This window comes from Equus caballus, chromosome 15, assembly GCF_041296265.1.
Source record: "Equus caballus isolate H_3958 breed thoroughbred chromosome 15, TB-T2T, whole genome shotgun sequence".
NCBI lineage: Eukaryota > Metazoa > Chordata > Mammalia > Perissodactyla > Equidae > Equus > Equus caballus.
The window spans coordinates 54408736-54429177 of NC_091698.1; the positions used below are offsets into that span (position 1 = coordinate 54408736).

The 20442-nt window shown below is 35.9% G+C and overlaps 1 protein-coding gene across 45 annotated transcripts in view; it reads right to left on the minus strand.

Annotated features, from left to right (window-relative positions):
* The window catches only part of EHBP1 (EH domain binding protein 1), a 479839-nt gene that overhangs the window by 272001 nt on the left and 187396 nt on the right, over positions 1-20442 (minus strand). For all 45 annotated transcript variants that reach the window (XM_070235400.1, XM_070235417.1, XM_023619016.2 and 42 more), the window contains one exon: positions 160-217. In XM_070235400.1, coding sequence (XP_070091501.1) covers positions 160-217 — 58 coding nt within the window. The remainder of the gene's footprint in view (positions 1-159; positions 218-20442) is intronic.

Genomic DNA, 20442 nt, shown 5'->3' on the forward strand with positions numbered 1-20442 from the left:
CTCAATAAAAAATTTTAAAAAGAAAAAGTATAAAAAAAAAAAGAACCCAAAATATCAAGTAATATTTTAAAATGTTCTACACTGGTACCAGAGAAGCTTAATAATTTGACCAAAATTTAAATTCAACATTTAGGAAAGAAATTTAGAAAACAGACAAACCTTGGAAGACTTCCTTCGGCTTCTTCTTGTCCAAACTACCACCAGTTTATCTGGTTGCCTGTCAAAAAGGAAACAGATTAAGCAAAATTTATCTTAAATCAAATTAATAAACTTTAGTTACAGTGCCTTTAAAAGGACAAAAATGTCATTTGCTTTAGACTACATAGAGCAGTTACTTTTACAATAAAGCTCTGTAAATTATTCAAATATAGTAGATATTGAACACAGATGTGATCTAATTTAAACAACTAATATTTCATCCACATGTTTTTTCCTAAAAATATTTTAGCAAGTTAATTCATTGGGACAAACCAAGTAAAATAAAATACTTAGAATTGGTGACTATTTTAAAAAGAAAAGCACACATAGGTCTTCTCCAAAAATTAATACTATACTTCTAACACATGACCCATTTTAATTTGGAGAAAATAAGCATAAAAATGGCACTTTCAAAATAATTTATATCTATGGGTTATGCTACTTTCACATCTCTCTATCTTATCAACAATGCTTTTGGTTTTCAAAACATTTTTATAATCAATCATCTCAACTATCCACATAAAAACAATATAGTACTGAAAAATAGGCAAGGTACATACTATTATTCCTATTTTATAAGCTTTAAAAACTGGCAAAATTAACCATGACTGAAATACAGGTCTTCTAACTCTCAGACTTCCCTTCTTTTCTTCATCTTCTGCTAATACGAAGTTTAAAAAAAAAAAACTTTCATTTTCAGCTAATATAACTAAGTTCTCTTTAATGCTTAGGGAAAACATTAAGCCTATGATTACCAGTTACTTGACTTAAATTTTTATTTTTAAAAATCTTAGATAAAAGCTTTTTAACCAAGAAATGAATGATGTACTCATCTCGGTGACCTTCACCACTTTCTATGTCTCCTGTATTTTACGCTGGAATCCTTCACTATCAGCAGATGACCTGTCCCTCCTATTTCATTTAACTAAAAAGATACATACACACACACACACATACATAAAAGGCCACCAGCCATAAACTCCTTACCAATGATTCATCTACAAATCTGTCCAAAGAGAGAGTTGTCCAATGAAAAAAATATTACTGAGGAATTGACCCAGATTGTAGCTCAGAGAAATAAGGTGATAAAAATACTTAAAAAGAAGACAAGAGACATAGAAGATAGATTGAGAAGTACATACACCTAATGGAAATTCCAGAAGTTTAGAACAGTGGGAATGGCAGAGATAAAGCCAAGAATGTTTCACACTTGAAGAAAGATAGGAGTCCTGAGAGAGAAAATATATATCAATGAACAGAATAAATAAAAATCAATCTATTTCTACAAACCTTGCAATCAAATTACAGAACAGCAAGAATAAATACAAAAATAATAAAAGGAAAGAAAAGACAGGCTACCAACAAAGGAATAATTATACGGACAGCAACTTCTCATGAGCAGCAACAGAGCCCAAAGGACAATGAAGCTAATGACCCTCAAGTGCTATGGGAAAACAGCTGCCACCCTCAAGTTTCATACTGACTAAAAACATACACAGCCTAAGCGTTTACAATGTATTTTTTGTTAGTGCCATTGTTGGTGCCTCCGAGTGATTGCCACTCCTAGCAACAGTGTGAACAGCAGAGCGGAACCCTGCCGGTCTTTTTGCGCCATCCTCTCACCTTCTGGTGCTGTATCAGACAATGCTCTGCTGCTATTCATAGGGGTTTTATGGCCAATTTTTTCAGAAGTGGGTGTCCAGGTCCTTCTTCCTAGTCTGTCTGAGTCGGGAAGCTCCGCTGAAACCTGTCCACCCTGGGTGACCCTGCTGGTGTTTGATATATCGGTGGCATAGCTTTCAGCATCATGGCGACACACAGCTGCCACAGTACGGCAACCGACATACAGGTGTTGTGGTTCCCTGACCAGGAAACAAACCCGAGCCTCAGCAGCGAGATGGCCAATTCTTAACCACTAAACCACCTTACAATGTACAGATCCCAGCTAAAGAAGGGAAGGAGCAGGATGCAAGAAGCAACATAAACATGGTACAATGTTAATGCTTGTTCACTTTAGGTAGGAGAACCTGAAGAAAAGCTGGATAAAAAACAAGAGGAAGGTTCCAATAATGAAACTATTTGACTAAGGAGCCATCTAAACAAATGCATGATGTTTCTGATGGTGACAGTAACCAGCATAGTATACAGAGAAAAATGGTGGTTTTCTATAAAGATTAAGTTCAGTTACTGTCGAGTGTCAGGCTTTAAAGACAACAATTGTAAACCAAAACCAGTAGCTTGCTTTGGTGAATCTTCCCAGAGTGAGATGTTGGGAGTAGCAGCCAGATAAACAAGTGCTAAATTACAAGTGAAACAGAAGAAAGTTTCTATGAAACATCAGAATGTTAACCTAAGAATCCATACCAATGGAGAAATAAACAAAACTTGAAAATGAAAAACAAAACCTTGTTCAACACACAGAGAAGTAGAATAGGACAAATGACAGTGAAGATGGGGAGCAGTATGGTGACATGATAGATGGAGCTGGGAAGAGGGTATGATCAATGATGGCAGCTTAAGAGTAGAGGGACTGAGAGCCAACAAGGGTAAGCTACCTCGTTGAAAGCATTAGTGCCTTGCTGGAACATTTTACCCTAGATTACCATATTAATCTTTTTATTTGTTCTCATCTCCACATGCCCAACCCAACCTCAACACTTAATTATATTTCTACAGTACTTCTTTAGAAGTGCTACAAAACCTTATGCCTTTTCCTTGTTTATTATCCTATACTGGGCTCTTAGACCAAAGGTACTACAAACTGGCACTTGCAGGTTGAATGTGACAGATTTGACCTAAATAATATTCCATTTTATTTTAGATTTAATTTAAACTTCAAAAAACATTTCTTACTTAAATGCCTTTAAACAAGGTCCACGCTGTCCAGATTACTAGAGCCTCCAACACTACCAACTGCCTCACACCTGAGTATCTTCACTCTCTAAGGTAATCTAGAACCTGTATGGATTTGACCCTGTGACACCCTGGCAGCAAGAATACATTCAGGGGCCGGCCCCATGGCCGAGTGGTTAAGTTCGAGCGCTCCGCTAGGGCGGCCCAGGGTTTCGCTGGTTTGGATCCTGGGCTAGGACATGGCACTGCTCATCAGGTCACACTGAGGCAGCGTCCCACATGCCACAACTAGAAGGACCCACAACTAAGAATATACAACTATGTACCTGGGGGCTTTGGGGAGAAAAAGGAAAAAAATAAAATCTTTAAATAAAAAAAAAGAATACATTCATATTCCTGAAAGTGGTTTATAAAGTACTTTACCGCCCAACTAACCTGCAAATATCTCATAGGCATCTTGCTTTCCAACCAATCTCTGAGCATTTATTCAATTTCTTCACATCTTTGCATGTTATAACCTTGTTTAACTTCCTCTTTTCTCCCCTTTTCTACCTGATAAACTATTAATTCATCACTTCCTCTGTGAAACCCTGACCATGTCTTATTTCATTCCCACCCCATCCCATATCCCAAACCTCAGAGTTAACTGCACTTCTACTGTATTTCCAGTAATACTCTAGATACATCTCTATTTTAATATTCTATATGCCCCACCTTACATTATTTGCTATTATTTCTATCTCTCTCACTAGACTACGCTCCTTTATCAACCATATCTTATTTATTTACCTTTGCGTTTCTAGCAACTAATAAGAATCTGGTACAAGGTTGAGGCTCAATGAACATTTGCTACTGAATGAACATTAAGTTCCATCCAGGAATTCCCAATTGGTTAATTATAATTGATGAGGTCCAACTAAAGCCAAAAGCTATATAATACATCCTCTCTGCAGCTTATTTGAGCTTTGCAGGGATCCTCACCTTGGCTGCACACTGGAACCTCCTGGGAACCTTTAAAAAATACTGATGCCTAGGTTTCACCTCTGGAGAATCTGATTTAATTGGTCAGGTTTGCAGATTTTTTAAAATTCCACAGGTGATTCTAATCTGCAGCCAAAGTTGAGAACCTCTGCGTTTAATAGGGAGAGTGGCAAGCAATCTCCACAACTCCAAGTTGAAACACCAGCGAGGCATTAGCTGTAATGGTAGTGAGGGTATCACCCCTCTACAACATCGTCCTAGTGCCACCTGCACTTCTCCCTCCTCCTAACTCGGCCTCTCAGCCCCTCTCTCCCCTCAACCCACTCTGATCTCAGTACTTTAGAATAGGGAGGCCTTCTACCATAAAAAAAATCAAGAAGAGTGGTCTCCTAATCTATATGCCTGAAGTTCCAAGAATGTGAATAGAACATAAATGACTTATTTGAGAACGCCTCCATAGATAGCTAAACTTTTTTGTGATTTAAGTAATGTCCCATTTTTTAAATGTCTTTACTAGATATCAGTCCACCTTTACATTATCAGGGGCAAAATGAGGCAGAGTTCTAAAAATAAAGAACTGTGCTGTGAGTTATTGTTCTCAATAGAGGAGGACCAATAATCACACAATTAGCTGACCACAATTAATATTTTAAGCATCTGTGCTGTACTAGAAAAGAACCATTAAATATTTACTTACATGCTCCAAAGCGGCTAGGGGCAAAGCAATTGTGAGTTTTATCCAACTACCAAAGAACCTATCATTCTACAACTTTCTTTCTATCAAAATAGTGAAGACAACCTGATGAGCCCAAGTTCCAGAGAGAAATCAACAATCACACATTTAACATCTCTATCCTATCACTATGTTAAGTAACCAGGTAGCCTTATACAGAACACACACACAGGTATATAAACACATATACATATATATTTATATAGAGATATTTACATATATAAACATTTTATATACATACACATAAAATGTACACACAATTTCTGTAAAATCTATCTAAAGGACTCCATTGGAAAATGTGAAGTGTTTTGGTGGGCTTATTCAGGGAAGAAAACTTTACATTTAAAAATAAAAATTTAACACCTTCTATCCTACATCCAGAGTCCTTAAAAAGGAACAAGTTGAATCTGAAGATGGCAAGACTTGTCTCAAATTATGGTCCTGATGCTGAATTCTGGAGAGCAGGAAGCAAAGGACAGAAACAGACAGGAAAAAGGAAAAGATAAGAGAGCTAAAATAAACCACGTTATAAAGCAGTAAGCTCTGTTTCTCTGGTCTGCAGCTAAATTTCATTCCCTCCTCTTTGCCACTAGTGAGGTACTATGCATCAGTGTAAGTTCAAAGAAAAACATTTCTGGCTTAAATTTAGACTTCTTTACTCCTTTCCATTTTCACGCGTGTTACAAGTGTGAGGTGAGGAAAAATCCACAACTGCCACATAAAAACCAGTCTCACTACCTTCCAGAATCATAATCAGCTTTCAACAAATATTTTACTGAATGTTCATTATGTTTCTGGCACTATGCTGAGCAACAAAGATACAAAGACGAAAGATAAGCCTTGATCCTCTGAAAGCTTACAGTCTCGTGGGGAGACAGACAATTTAACCAACTACCCCAATCCAGACACAACCTTGGGGAGCAGGAAGAAGACAAAAAGACCTTACACAGAGAAGGATCTATTTATAAATATCTCAGGAAATATGCACACTGACAAAAAGAACCAGCCCAACCACTGAGATGACTTAATTTAGAATCTGTAAAAAAACTATAATTTACCACAGTTTAAATATAAAGTCTGACAAAAGATGAATAAGTACAGTACATCTGTCTACAAGGAAATTATATAGCCATTAAAAATATTTTCTAAGAACATTAACAAGCATGGAACAATGCCTGGGATTTAACGTTAAGTTTATCCAATACAGATTTTAATTTTTTTTCTATATTATACAATAAAAGAAGACACCAGGAGGAAACATCTCAAAATGCTAACTGCGGTTACTATTAGGAAGTAAAATTATATATCATTCTAAGAATTTAAATTTAAGTTTCTGTATTTTCTGCAATTAATTTATATTACTTTATGTCGGGGAGTTATTTAAATGTGGGGAGAAGTTATTGAAAATAAAACAATAACACTTTTAAGTTTGAAATTAAGTATGAAGAGAGTTAAATAATTAATTTTTAAAATTTCACTGAATTTAAAGAGCTCTCAGACAGCTGAATTAATTTGTTTCTAAGTCAGAAGAAGTGGAAGAGGTGTGTCTTTTGTCTTAAGTTAACATAAATGTTCCCCAAGGTCTGATCTGGCCCTAGGCAAAATTTTGAAATAGACCCCATTTGCCTCTGGTATCCTCCCCTCCTTTATCTGCAGCCCTTCCAATTCCTGGGCCATTCTTCCTTGGGCATGTAAAGTCAATATGACTTTACATTACAGGCCTGAGCAATAACAATATGACAAATGCTTTTCAGATCACTCATTCTCCTCCACATCAATTAAAATTCTCCTTTCTCTAGGGTATCTTAGGAGGGTATTAAAAGGAAAGAAATCTGGGGAAACAATTTGTATTAATTTAGGAGATATGAATTTGTAAAAGAACTCTCAAAGATGACACAGTATAGAGGAGAGAATACTAGACTGGAGGTTAGGAAACTTGTTTTCTTAGTTCTGGCACTGAGTCACCTTAAGCATGTCTCTCCATGTCTCTGAGCCTATTCCCTAATTTATCAAAGAAAGAGACTGCACTAAGACCTCAGCTAGTTCTAAAACACTACGGTTCAGTGACTGTGAGATTAAATGACTCTAACTGGTTAAATATTTGACGGCTTAAAATGAAATGAGAAATTCAGAAAGAGTGTAAAGAATTGTGGCACAGAGTCACTTGCCTCCTGTCTTCTGACAATCTAGAGGTAGCTAATATTACCACCTTTGAACAATATTATGAAAGTGGAAGTAACATTTTTTAGCAGAGCAGTAAACTGGACACCAAAGATTCATGCTCCTTGTCCAAAGCATAGTGTTAATCCAGGGAGGTGTTGCAAGAAGCCCTTCATCCCCATCTTGCCCAAACAACACCACCACCACCACCATGTTGACAGTGAGATGGAGCCTCATGATACTTCTTACCACTGGAATGTGAGAAGTGATATGTGTCACTTCTGGAGTAAAATGGTTAATAAATGAGTAAGCCTTTATACCAGCTGAATGGAGAGGATTCTAGAACACAGAGGAGGGCAGAGTCATAAGATAAAAGGTGTACAAGCCCCTGAATGACCACATGGAAGGCCAGTCAACCTGGAACACTCTCTCCAGACTGAGAAGTGAGCAAGAAATAAACTTTTATTAGGTTAAGCCACTTTGATTTCTGGGTGTGTCTGCTACAGTAACTTCTCAATGTTCTAGAAAATTCAGTAAATTAAAAACACAAACACATATAACAATAAAACAGTTGCTGTCTTGTAGAAGCTTGCACCAAAAAGTGCTGAAATCAAATTTAACCTTTTTATGTCCTATTGGTTTTCATTGGTATTCATATGAAATCAATATTTCCAAAGATAAAAGACAGCTATCCCTCAAAACTTAGTAATTAATATTTAAGCCACTGAGCTTTGCCTAAATTAAAAATAAGGAATCATAAGTCTTCAGAACACAAAAAGTACAACATATTCCTCTCACCACAGAAGGTAGGATATGCTTACAGTAAGAAAAAGCTCAAAATATTAACCCTGAAGTTAATGTGAATAGGCACTTCACTAAATAAGGTTATTCTTTTAGGGGAAAGGGCTCTTAGCCATAACTGAACATTTCATGGTGGGATGCTGGGAATATTGAAACAAAAGGAGGAAAATTGTCTTATCACAGAAATACTCTATTTCCCAAGTAATTATTTTTATCCTTCAGTAGGTACATCTACCTCCTATTGTACTGTCACTGCTGTAGCTCCAGTTAATTATACTCCTTTATGCTTACTTCACAAGAGTTATTTAGCAAGCTGTAATAATTAATTCAATAGAAAAAAAATTACACAAGACAAAGTACACATATATAGGATATATTTCTTTTCTATAAAAATGAAAGGACAGTTCTAATAATGAGAGATGTACATCTTCGTCACTTAAAAGTACTATACGTTTATTTTTAAATTATATTTGGCATCTTCCTACCATCTCTAAAGTATTTTCACACAGTGATTGCTCTTGGTTAAAAACACTTAACTGGTAATGCGTATGGACTTTTGCTGACAGATTTCTAATACTTATATCTAAGTGTTTAGGGACAGCACCATTCAAACTGAGGAAGCACAGTTTGGCATACTCGAACTGAGTGTACTTTTTGACAGGCCATCAAAAAAATACATACTGTACTATTTGCTGTACTAACCAATACTATAAAGGGTTTATGAGGAGATTTCTGAGACAAATAGCATTATAATCAACCATTGCTATATCACGTGTGCAACACTGGTCATCCCAAATAATACTTCCTACTTTATTGTTTTATAGAATCAGCCATAATGCTTTAATTTAGTATATTAGTTACTCCTTTTTTTCGAGTCCTGTTGGAATAAGCCTCACATATTACGCACAGAAACATCAGAATTCCCGAGTTATGTACCTGGCTCCTTGGAATTGAGGTTAGTACATCACTCAGACCATCCCCAAGCCCTCCTAAACAATCGTATTTACCATTTCCTTTCACCACACTTCTGTTAATTGCTGCAATTGTGTGTCTGGACGATTACATTCGTCTGTCTTGTTTCTATCTGACTTAAAGGTTCTCAAGAGATACCCTGGTATTGACAAAGCATTCATTGGGAGGGAAGCAGGGAAACAGAATATGATGGATAAAAGAATCATATAAAGACACATAGATCTGGTTTTGAATCCTGATTCCCCTTCTGGTTGTATCATCTAAGCCTCAGAGCTTCCTCATCTGTGAAACGAGAACCTCACAGGACCAATGTAAAGATCAGTTAAGATAATGCAAGTAAAGTGCTTTAGCTTACTGCCTGTCCTTCAAAAGATTCTCAAATAATGTTAGCAACCATCCCATGTATATTGTTGAGGCCCAGAGTAGGTCATTCCAAAATATTCCACAATAGCATACTGATTATTTTGAATTAAAGTTACTTGAGAAGCAAGAAGGGCATTCCGCCCCTCCTGTCTCTGTTCCCCCTGAAAGAGGGACGTAAATCTCCCCTGTGAAAGGTGCTCTCCCCGCATCCTTATCCCCAGAGTCAGGGACTCAGGGTCGAGAACCCTGCAGAAACAAACCTTGCTAATTTACTACCCCAAGCCGAAACTCCACTTAAATTCCTTACTAATTACATACCTCAAATCTAAGTGTCTTTGTCCTGTCATTCCTCACAAATTTATTGTTTCTTTGTGTAAAAGATATAAACACTGCTGCTTTGTTCACTCTCCAAGCATCACTTCTCCATGATCTGCAATACCTACATATTAAACTGGGTTTTTCTCCTGTTAATCTGATCTTGTATGAATTTTATTATTAGTCCAGCCATAAGAACACGAGAAGGGTAGAAAGGAGATCTTTCCCCAGCCCTGACAACGTGTGTAGAGCTTCCAAATAGCTTTGTGTGGTCACGCTCTCAAATATGAACAAGCAGTGAAAGCTCATCTGAGAAAAGCTTCTAATATAAAAGGCAAGTGGCTAAAAAGGAGAAAAAAAGGAACTTGAAGGAAACCAAAGACATTATCACTAATATCCTTAGAAATATAAAAGATAGGGTACCCATGAAAACCACAAAAGGAATATTTAAAGAATAAAAAAGCATTCTGGAAATTATGTCATTATATTTCATTTAGGAAAGCAAAAATTGAAAAGTTGCAAGATAAAGTTGAGGAAATCTTCCAGATCTAGAATAAAGTAACAGAGATATTAAAAGGGAAAGAAAAGACAAGAAATTTAGTTCAATCCAGAAGTTAAATATCTGACTAATCCCCCAGGATGACAGTGAAAAAAGGTCCCAAGATGTCACCTATGCCACAGGCCTAGAGAGAAACCATTCCAAAGTGGAGCAAGACACTGGAGGGCTCCAGAGGAAAAAGGAACTGATGAATCACCAATATTTAACTGTTTCAAAAGGGATTTTGAGAGGATGACAGAAAAGTTTAGGAATAATATGATAGATACATAGGGGAGAAAAGGTAAAAAACGGTAATTTTTAATGCAAGAAAAATCAAAAGAAAGGAAATGTGACCGTAATATCATAGTGCTCAGCTGCAAACAATACTAAGTCATAATTAATTCTGACCTAGCTCTGGTAGAGCTGACTGGGGAATGGGAAGGATGGGGAAAGGGAGGGGTAAGTGTGCTTTAGGGAGGAGTCAGTAAGACAGCTAAATCCTCACCTACTATATCAGAAAGCTAGCAGAAAAAGTCTGAAGTCAAAAATGTAAAAAAACAGTTGAAAGTATGTTGTTGAACAATGAAATACCACTTCACACCCACCAGGAAGGCTATAATCGAAAAGAGATAATAACAAGTGTTGGTGAAGACATGATGAAATTGGAACCCTCACACATTGCTGGTAGGATTCTGAAATGGTACAGCTGCTATGGGAAACAGTTTGGCAGTTCCTCAAAAAGTTAAACATAGAGTTACCTTGTGATCCAGTAATTTCACTCCTAGGTTTAGACCCAAAAAGTTGTTCATACTTGTTCATACCTGAAAGTTCATAGCAGCATTATCCCTATAGCCAAAAAATGGAAACAATTCAAATGTCCATCAGCTGATCAACAGATAAACAAAATGTGGTATATCCATACAATGGAATATTATTCAGCCATAAAAAGAAACGACACACTGATACAAGTTACAACATGGATGAACCTTGAAAATATTACAATAAGGGAAAGAAGCCAGACACAAAAGGCCATTTATCGTATGATTTCATTTACATGAAATGTCCATAATAGACAAATCCACAGAGAAAAAAGTAGATTCATGGTTGCCAGAAGCTTGGAATGGGGAACAAAGATGGGGATGACCACTAATACGAACAGGATTTCTTTTTTGGGTGATGAAAATATTCTGAATTAGTGATAAGAGTTGCACAACTTAGTGAAAACACTAAAAACCACTGAATTGTACACTTTTAAAAGGGTAAATTTTATGGTATATGAATCATAACTCAATAAAAAAGCAATAAAAAATATGTTACTAAGAATATAGAGTACAACATCAGAAGAACTGGAGAATTGAAAGTGGTTTTCTATATGGAATGAGAATAAAGTGAGGAAGGATGGGGCAAGGAACTGATGCTTTCTCTGTTGTAAGCTTTGCAGTACACTTTGAATATGTAAACCATTTAAATGTACCACTTTGTAAAACATAAACATTTAAATGGTGACTTTAATTACAAAGAAGAAATTTGGGCCCAGAAATAAAGCCACGCATATATGGTCAATTAATTTATGACAAAGAAGCCAAGAATATACACTGGGGAAAGGATACTATCTTCAATTAATGGTTTTGGGAAAACAGAACAGCCACATACAAAAGAATGAAATTTAACCCCTATCTTACACCACACACAAAAAGCAACTCAAAATGGATTAAAGACTTGAATGTAAGACCTGAAACAATAAAACTCCTAGTAGAAAATATAGCCAGTAAGCTCCTTGATGTCCATCTTGGCAATGATTTTTTTTGATATGATACCAAAAGATCAAGCAGCAAAGTAAAATACCAACAAGTGGGACTACATCAACTTAAAAAGCTTCTGCACAGCAAAGGAAACCATCAACAAAATGAAAAGGCAAACTACAGAACAGAAGAAAATATTTGCAAATTATATATTGGATAAAGGGTTAATACGCAAAATATACAAAGAACTCATAGAAATAAATAGCAAAAAGCCAAACAATCCAATTAAAAAACAAGCACAGGAAATGAACAGACAGTTTTCCAAAGAAGACATACACAGGGCCAACAGGTACATGAAAAGATGCTCAACATCATTAATCATCAGGTAAATGCAAATCAAAACCAAAATGAGATTTTCCTCTCATACCTGTTAGAATGGCTATTATCAAAAAGACAAGAGATAAGTGTTGGTGAGGATGTGGAAAAAGGGAACATTTGTGCACTGTTGGTGGGAATGTAAATTGGGTTAGCCACTAGGGAAAAGAGTAAGGAGGTTCCTTAAAAATTGAAAAATAGAACTACCACATGATTCAGCAAGCCTACTTCTGGGTATATAACCAAAGGAAATGAAACAAGATACCGAAATGATATCTGCACTTCCACTTTATTGCAGCATTATTCACAACAGCCAAGATATGGAAAGAGCCTGTGTTTGTCAACAGACAATGAATAAAGAAGATGTGCTGTGTGTGTGTGTGTGCGCGTGTGTGTGCGCGTGTGTGTATACACACAATGGAATATCATTCAGCCATTAAAAACAGGAGGAAATCTTGACATTTGCAACAACATGGATGGACCCTAAGGGCATTATGCTAAGTGAAACAAACCAGAGAGAGAAAGACAAATACTGTATGATCTCACTTATATGTGGAATCTAAAAAAAAATAAACTCAGAGATACAGAGAACAGAGTGGTGGCTGTCAGAGGAAGAGATGAAAGGTGGAGGAAATGGATGAAGGTGGTCAAAAGGTACAAACTTTCCATTATAAGATAAATAAGTTCTGGGGATTTAACGTACAGCGTAGTGAATATCGTTAACAATACTGCATTGTGGGGTTTTTTGTATTTTCAAGATCAGCTCTTTATTCATGGTCTGTGCCAATTCAAATACTTTGTGCTACTCATGCGAGTGGTAAAGAAAAAAAGCCATCCCTACTTTAATATGTTATTCCTAGAAAGTCTATTTGTGTCAGTGTTGCAAAGATACAAATAATTTTTATAACCCCGATATCCTGACGCTGAAACACAATGCACAGGAAGCAAACCATTCTCTCATTTTGAAAAGAGAAGAATGAACATAATCTCTGCTTTATGCAATTGCCCAAAGCTATTTTATATAAATAATAAAATAATTTTAACAAATTATTCTAGCAAACCATTTTTATCACACAATTTTTTTATTGAGGTATAACTGACATAAAACATTATATCAGTTTCAGGTATACAACATAATGATTCGATACTTGAATATATTGCAAAATGATCACCACCACAAGTCTAGTGAACATCCGTCACCATACATGGTTACAAAAATTTTTTTCTTGTGATAAGAACTTTTAAGATTTACTCTCTTAGCAACTTTCAAATATGCAATACAGTATAATTAACTAAAATCACTATGCTATACATTACATGCCCATAACACACTTATAACGGGAAGTTTGTATCTTTTGACCACTTTCACCCATTTTGCCCACCCCCCCCCAATCCCCACCTCTGGGGATTAATCTGTTCTCTGTATTTATGAGTTCAGTTTGGTTCTTTTGTTTTTTAAGATCCCACATATAAGTGAGATCACATGGTACTTGTCTTTCTCTATCTGACTTATTTCACTTAGCGTAACGCCCTCAAGGTCCATCCATGTCACAAATGGCAGGATTTCCTTCTTCTTGTGGCTGAGTAATATTCCATTGTCTATATATATATACACCACATTTTCTTTATCCATTCATTCATCAATGGACACTTAGGTTGTGTCCATGTCTTGACTATTGTAAATAATGCTGGAATGAACATGGGGGTGTACATATCTTTTCAAGTTAGTATTTTAGTTTTCTTTGGATAAATACATAGAAGTGGAATTACTGGAACATATAGTGGTTCTATTTTTCATTTATTGAGGAACCTCTGTAATGCTTCCCATAGTGACTATACCAATTTACATTCCCAAGAACAGTGCACAAAGGTTCTTTTTTCTCCACATCCTCATCAACACTTGTTATTTCTTGTCTTTTTGATTATAGCTATTCTAATAAGTGTGAGATGATATCTCATCGTGGTTTTGATCTCAATGACGCTGAGCACCTGTTCATGTACCTGTTGGCTAACAATACTGTTTTGCATATCTGAAAGCTGCTAAGAGATTAGATTTTAAGTGCTTATCACAAGAAAAAAAATCGTAACTATGTAAGGTGATAGATGTTAACTAAACTTATTGTGGTAATCATTTCACAACATATACATATATCAAATCATTATGCTGTATACCTTTAACAATACAATAGTATGTATCAATAAAAAAGTACTTTTAGGCGCCAGCCCATGGCATAGTGCTTATGTTCAGCATGCTCTGCTTCAGTGGCCGAGGTTAACAAGTTCAGATCCTGGGCATGGACATACACCACTCGTCAGCCATGCTGTGGCGGTGACCCACATATAAAGTGGAAGAAGACTGGCACAGATGTTAGCCCAGGGCTAATCTTCCTTAAGCAAAAAAAGAGGAAGATTGGCAACAGATGTTAGCTCAGGGCTAATCTTCCTCAGCAAAAAAAAAAAAAAAAAATTAAAGAAGAAATTTGTGCAAATATTTGAAAAATTAAAATTTTATTTTAGTTTATTTTTTTTTTTTGAGGAAGATTAGCCCTGAGCTAATTACTGCCAGACCTCCTCTTTTTGCTGAGGAAGCCTGGCCCTGAGCTAACATCCATGCCCATCTTCCTCTACTTTATATGTGGGACGCCTATCTCAGCAGGGCATGCCAAGCGCTGCCATGTCTGCACCCAGGATCTGAACCGGCGAACCCTGGGCAGCTGAGAAGCAGAACATGCGAACTTAACCCCTGTGCCACTGGGCCGGCCCCTGAAGAATTAAAATTTTAAAAGGGTCTTTGTAGTCACAGAAAAAATTTTCCATGAGTAAAACGGAACATAAAAACCTGGAGTAAAGGGAAAATTTACATCTGTTGGGTTAGAAAAGAACATGAGATAAAACAGGAAAAAACATTTTTTAAAAGTCATGATCTCAGGGCCAGCTTAGTGGTGCAGTGGTTAAGTTCGCACGTCCCGCTTGGGCGGCCCAGGGTTCGCTGGTTCAGATCCTAGGTGCGGACATGGCACCACTTGGCACGCCATACTGTGGTAGGCGTCCCACATATGAAGTAGAGGAAGATGGACATGGATGCTAGCTCAGGGCCAGTCTTCCTCAACAAAAAGAGAAGGATTGGCAGCAGTTAGCTCAGGGCTAATCTTCCTCAAAAAAAAAAAAAGTCATGATCTCTATCTTTGACTTTTAATTGCTTCGTATGTATTTAAGGAACTGATCAGCCATAAAAGAGTCATTAGCAAATATTTTCAAGAGTTTAAATAAGACTAGTGAGAACGAAGGCAAGTAAGGGTTGAAAAATGCTAACTGGTTATAAGCTACAAGAAATACAATCATTACTTTGAAGATCACTTAAGACCAAAAATATTATTACCCAGCTTGACATTCCTTATTCACCATAAGAGGCTCCTAATTAACTTGATCATTCCAAAAGATACAACACATACACAAAAGATTCACCATCTCTGAGGATATTTTTAAAAAAGAAGAGCAGCAAATACTTGCGTAGCATACAATACATGTACTAACATTTAAAGTTCACAAAAACCCCACAAGTAGGTAATGAGTTGCTGCACTGCCCAACACTAGGACGTTTCGTTCACATCCTGTAAGATCTGTCTTACACTCTGCATAGATACTACTACTACCCCTATTTTACAAAAGAGGAAACAAGCATGGAGAGGTTAAGAAGCTTGCCAAGGTGACTCAGATAAGATGTGGAGAATGAGATCTGAAATGAGGCAGCCTGGCACCAAAGTCCGTGCTTCTAACCCACTACTCTGTACTGAAGAACGTATTGCAGCATCTACAAGGAATCTCAGCGATTTTCCAAACATCATTAATATCTTTGAGAGGTTACACTTAGAAAGACAATACTTATTTATCTGTGTAGATTTTAGCCTGTTTTAAAAAATTAGTTACATTAGTCACACACTTCATATTATATCTCTAACATCCAACCTATGACAACATTGTCCAAACATGTAAGTTAGTTTGTTTTTAAGACCAATATTTGAACTTTCACAAGGAATATACGTGCATACTTTGGTTTGTGATTCTATCTTTGCCTCTCAGATTGTCAAAAATTGTTGTTCAAAATAGATATTTTCATTTCCAGCTGCTGTAAAATAAACTAATCTGCATCATTATAAAGCTATTTTTGGCTATCCTGATCATCTCTTCTCTATATACAAGTTCAAGAAATTGATCATTTCTCCTCTCTATATAAGTTCAGCCAATAAAATTGTAACAGTAATCACAACAGAACTTTTTAAAAACCATATAAAACATTTCAAAAATTAGTATTTTAAATCATTTATCATTATCCCATGAGCCAAAAGTAGTATGATCCAAATCCTCTGAGAGGATTTCCCTCCAAGACACTGCCACACGATGATGAGTAAAATTTAAGCCCACTCTTTAGAGTTTGGCATGCTACTGAGAGGATGGAGGAGAAATTACTATATGTGCCTAAATATAAGGTGAGATGCTTTTTTTAAAGGAAAAAGTTGTCTATTCATATCCTTACAACTCAATTATTTTATTATTTTGAACAAAGTACTGTTTAGAGAAGACATATCAGCCTGAAACAAACCCAACCAATATTAGTTTTAAATACTTAGATGGGTATACTAACAGAATAAGTTTAAATACATTAAAGAATATTTAATCAATTTAGTAATTATTCTCAGAAGTATGGTTTCTCAGTTGCAGGATGAATGTCACTATAAACAAGCTTTTTATTTAAAAAAATTTATGAAAACAATACAGTAACAAGTTACCATGCAGAAATCCAGATACATACATATATGGTAAGTGAGAAAAATTAACGTTTTAATGTTTTATTGTCTAATGTCATGTACTTGTAATCTGGGATGTTTCCAATGACATTATCATAATCAGAATCAAGAAAGAAAGAAGCAGAAGTCAAATGATAAGCTCTAGAAAATTAGGCTAGATGGCTCAAAAAGTAGCTTGAGGGAAGATGAAGATACTGATGTCAGAGATACATGTAGAGTTTGAAAAAGCAAATAGCTTTAAAAGAAGCATGACAACTAACTATAACATGTGCTCCTAAATTAAATCTTGGAACAGAAATTTTTTTTTCTCTTGATACAAATGACATTATTGGGAAAATTGGTGAAATCTGAATAAGGTCTGTAGGTTAGATAGTAGTATTATACCAATGTTAATTTCCTGATTTTGATGATTATGTTGTGTTTATGTAAGAGGTTGTCTATGGTTTTAGGAAATACACATTGAAGAAAGGATTTAGGGATAAAGAGTCATCATATCTGCAATTTACTCTCAAAGGAATCATAAAAAAGTATGTATGTGCATACATATGCATATATTTACACACATAGAGAATAATAAAGTAAACAGGGAATCTAGAAGAAGAGTATATGGGAGTTGTTTGTACTACTTCTGCAACTTTCATATATCTGAAATTATAAAAACCAAATAAAAAAACCAACAAATAAAAAATCCGTGTCTTAAGAAAACTACTTTAAGAAATTTGGTGGAATTTATTACGTTTTAATATGTATTTAATTTTACTTTATACACTGTGACTTTAAATAATTATGGCTAAATTATTACATTAAATATAAGTAGATATTTGACTATTTCACCTCTATCCCTATTAGTTAGCAAAAAACTATTTTTTTAATGGACCTTCTAATTCAGAAAATGCTGGTAAGAGAGAGAAGAGGAACTGGGGGGAGAATAATCTTATGTTCAGGATCACCTCATATTAAGGCACAGAGAGTAGGCAGCTTCCAGATACACAGCCCCAAGGCTGAAGAAAAGGCCCAGAACTGGCTTCTGCACAGTAAAATAGAAAATAATAGCAGTTCTTCATGGCTTTCAGGCACATAAATAACATCTATTAATCGGCACACAGCTTAAAATAACCTGATTCAATACAGTCTATCATAACCAAAGAAAAACAGAGCTGAGCTATTTTTAGCAGTAGCCCCAGCAAGAAGCTGAGTATGTTACATACATCCAATAGCCAAGAGAAGTGTATCTACTTCTAGGGCTAAAACCTTATAGCTCACTTACCACGAAGGGAACTTGATTTTTCAAATACAAAGGAGATATCAAACTTTCTGACCCATATTATACTCACCCACTTAAGAATTATTATTTCATTATCTTTTTTATACTTTACTGCTGTCTAGAGAACAAAATTCAAACTCACTTAAAGCCCTACTCAATTTAACCTCTACCAATCTTCTAATCTAGTTTCCTACATTGTATGCAGTTTACAAATCAGACCAGTCATTGTTCCAAGAACATGACCTGTGCTTTAACTTCTGTGTGCTCCATGTTGCTAAATGTACAAACTATTTTTTTTTTTTTTTGGTCCTCATTTTATTTGACCTCTTGGCAACACCGACACTTGTCCATTTCTTCCTTTTTTGCAGGTTCATCCTCCTCTACCTAGCCAGGCAATACGGGGAAGTCCTCAAAAATTGGCCCTACCCTTACCTTACACCATATACAAAAATTAAGCCAAAATGATCAAAACTCTGGGCTGGCTCGCTGGTGTAGTGGTTAAGTTCGTGCACTCCACTTTGGTGGCCCGGGGTTCACAGGCTCAGATTCCAGGCACAGACCTATACACTGCTAGTCAAGCCATGCTGTGGCAGCATCCCACACAGAAAACAGAGGAAGATTGGCACAAGTGTTAGCTCAGGGACAATCTTCCTCAAGCCAAAAAAGGAAGACTGGCAACAGATGTTAGCTCAAGGACAATCTTCCTCACCAAAAACAGAGAAAAAGATAAATAACCTAAATGTAAGAGCTACAACTATAAAACTCTTAGAAGAAAACATAAGGCAAAAATTTCATGACATTGGACTTAGCAATGATTTCTTGGATATGACAAAAGTACAGGTAACAGAAGAAAAAGTAGATAAATTAGACTTCATTAAAATTAAAAACTTCCATATATCAAAGGACACTATAAAAAGAGTGGAAAGGCAATCCACAGAATGAGAGAAAATATTTGCAAATCATATATCTCTTAAGGGATTAATACAGAATATATAAAGAACTCCTACAACTCAACAACAACAACAAAAACCCAAATTAAAAAATGGGCAAAGGACTTAAATAGACACTTCTCCAAAGAAGATGTACAGATGGCCAGTGAGCACATGAAAAGATGCTGAACATCACTAATCATTAGGGAAATGAAAATCAAAACCAAAATGAGATACCATTTCACACTGATAAGGATGGCTATTACAAAAAAAAAAGAAAGAGAAGTTACAGCAAGGACATGGAGAAATGGGAACTCTTACACATGGCTGGTCAGAATGTAAAATGGTACAGCTGCTGTGAAAACCAGTTTTGTGGTTCTTCAAAATGTTAAACCCCATGTCCATAACAGCATTATTCACAACAGCCAAAAGATGAAGCAATCCAAGTGTCCATCGGGTGAATGGATAAACAAAATGTAGTACATACATATAACAGATTATTATTCAGCCTCAAAAAGGAATTAAATTCTGCCACATGCTACAACATGGATGAATCTTGAAGACATTATGTTAAACGAAAAAAGCCAGACACAAAAGGAATCCATAATTCCACTTACATGATGTACCTAGAGTAGTCAAACTCATAGAGACAGAAAGCATAATGGTGGTTGTCAGGGACTGGGAGGAGAAGAGAATAGGGAATTATTGTTTAATGAGTACCTAGTTTTAGTTTGGGAGGATGAAACAGTTCTGGAGATGGATGGTAGTGATGGTTTCACCACAGCATAAATGTATTTAATGCCACTGAACTGTTATAAATGTTGCGTTATGTATATTTTACCACCATCAAAAGAAAAATTAGTCCTAGGTCCTTGTCTCTTCACTCTCTAGCATGTCTCCATGAGCAACCTTATCCATGACAACAGCAACAATGGTTAAACCAAATTCATGTTTCCTGCCCAAGCTCATCCCCCTGAGCTGCAGACTAACTTTAACTTTCACCTTGAAAAATGAAATCAACTTTCACCTTATACTTGAGGACTAGAAAAAGAAGAGCAAACTAAACCCAAAGTAAACATATGAGAGGAAATAATAAAGGTGAAAGAGAAAATCAATGAAAAGAAACAGAAAACCAGAGAATATCAAGGAAACCAAAAGCTGGTTCTTTGAAAAGATAAATAAAACTGATAAATCATTAGAATGATCAAGGAAAAAAAAAGAGAGAAGACACAAATTACCAATACCCAGATAAGAGGTGACATCATTAGAGATTCTACAGATATTAAAAGATAATAAAGAAATGTTAAGAGCAACTTTGTCAATAAATTTGACAACACAGATGAAATAGACAAATTCCTTGAAACAAACTTCTAAAACTCACTCAAAAAAAAAAATAGATAACCTGAATAGTTC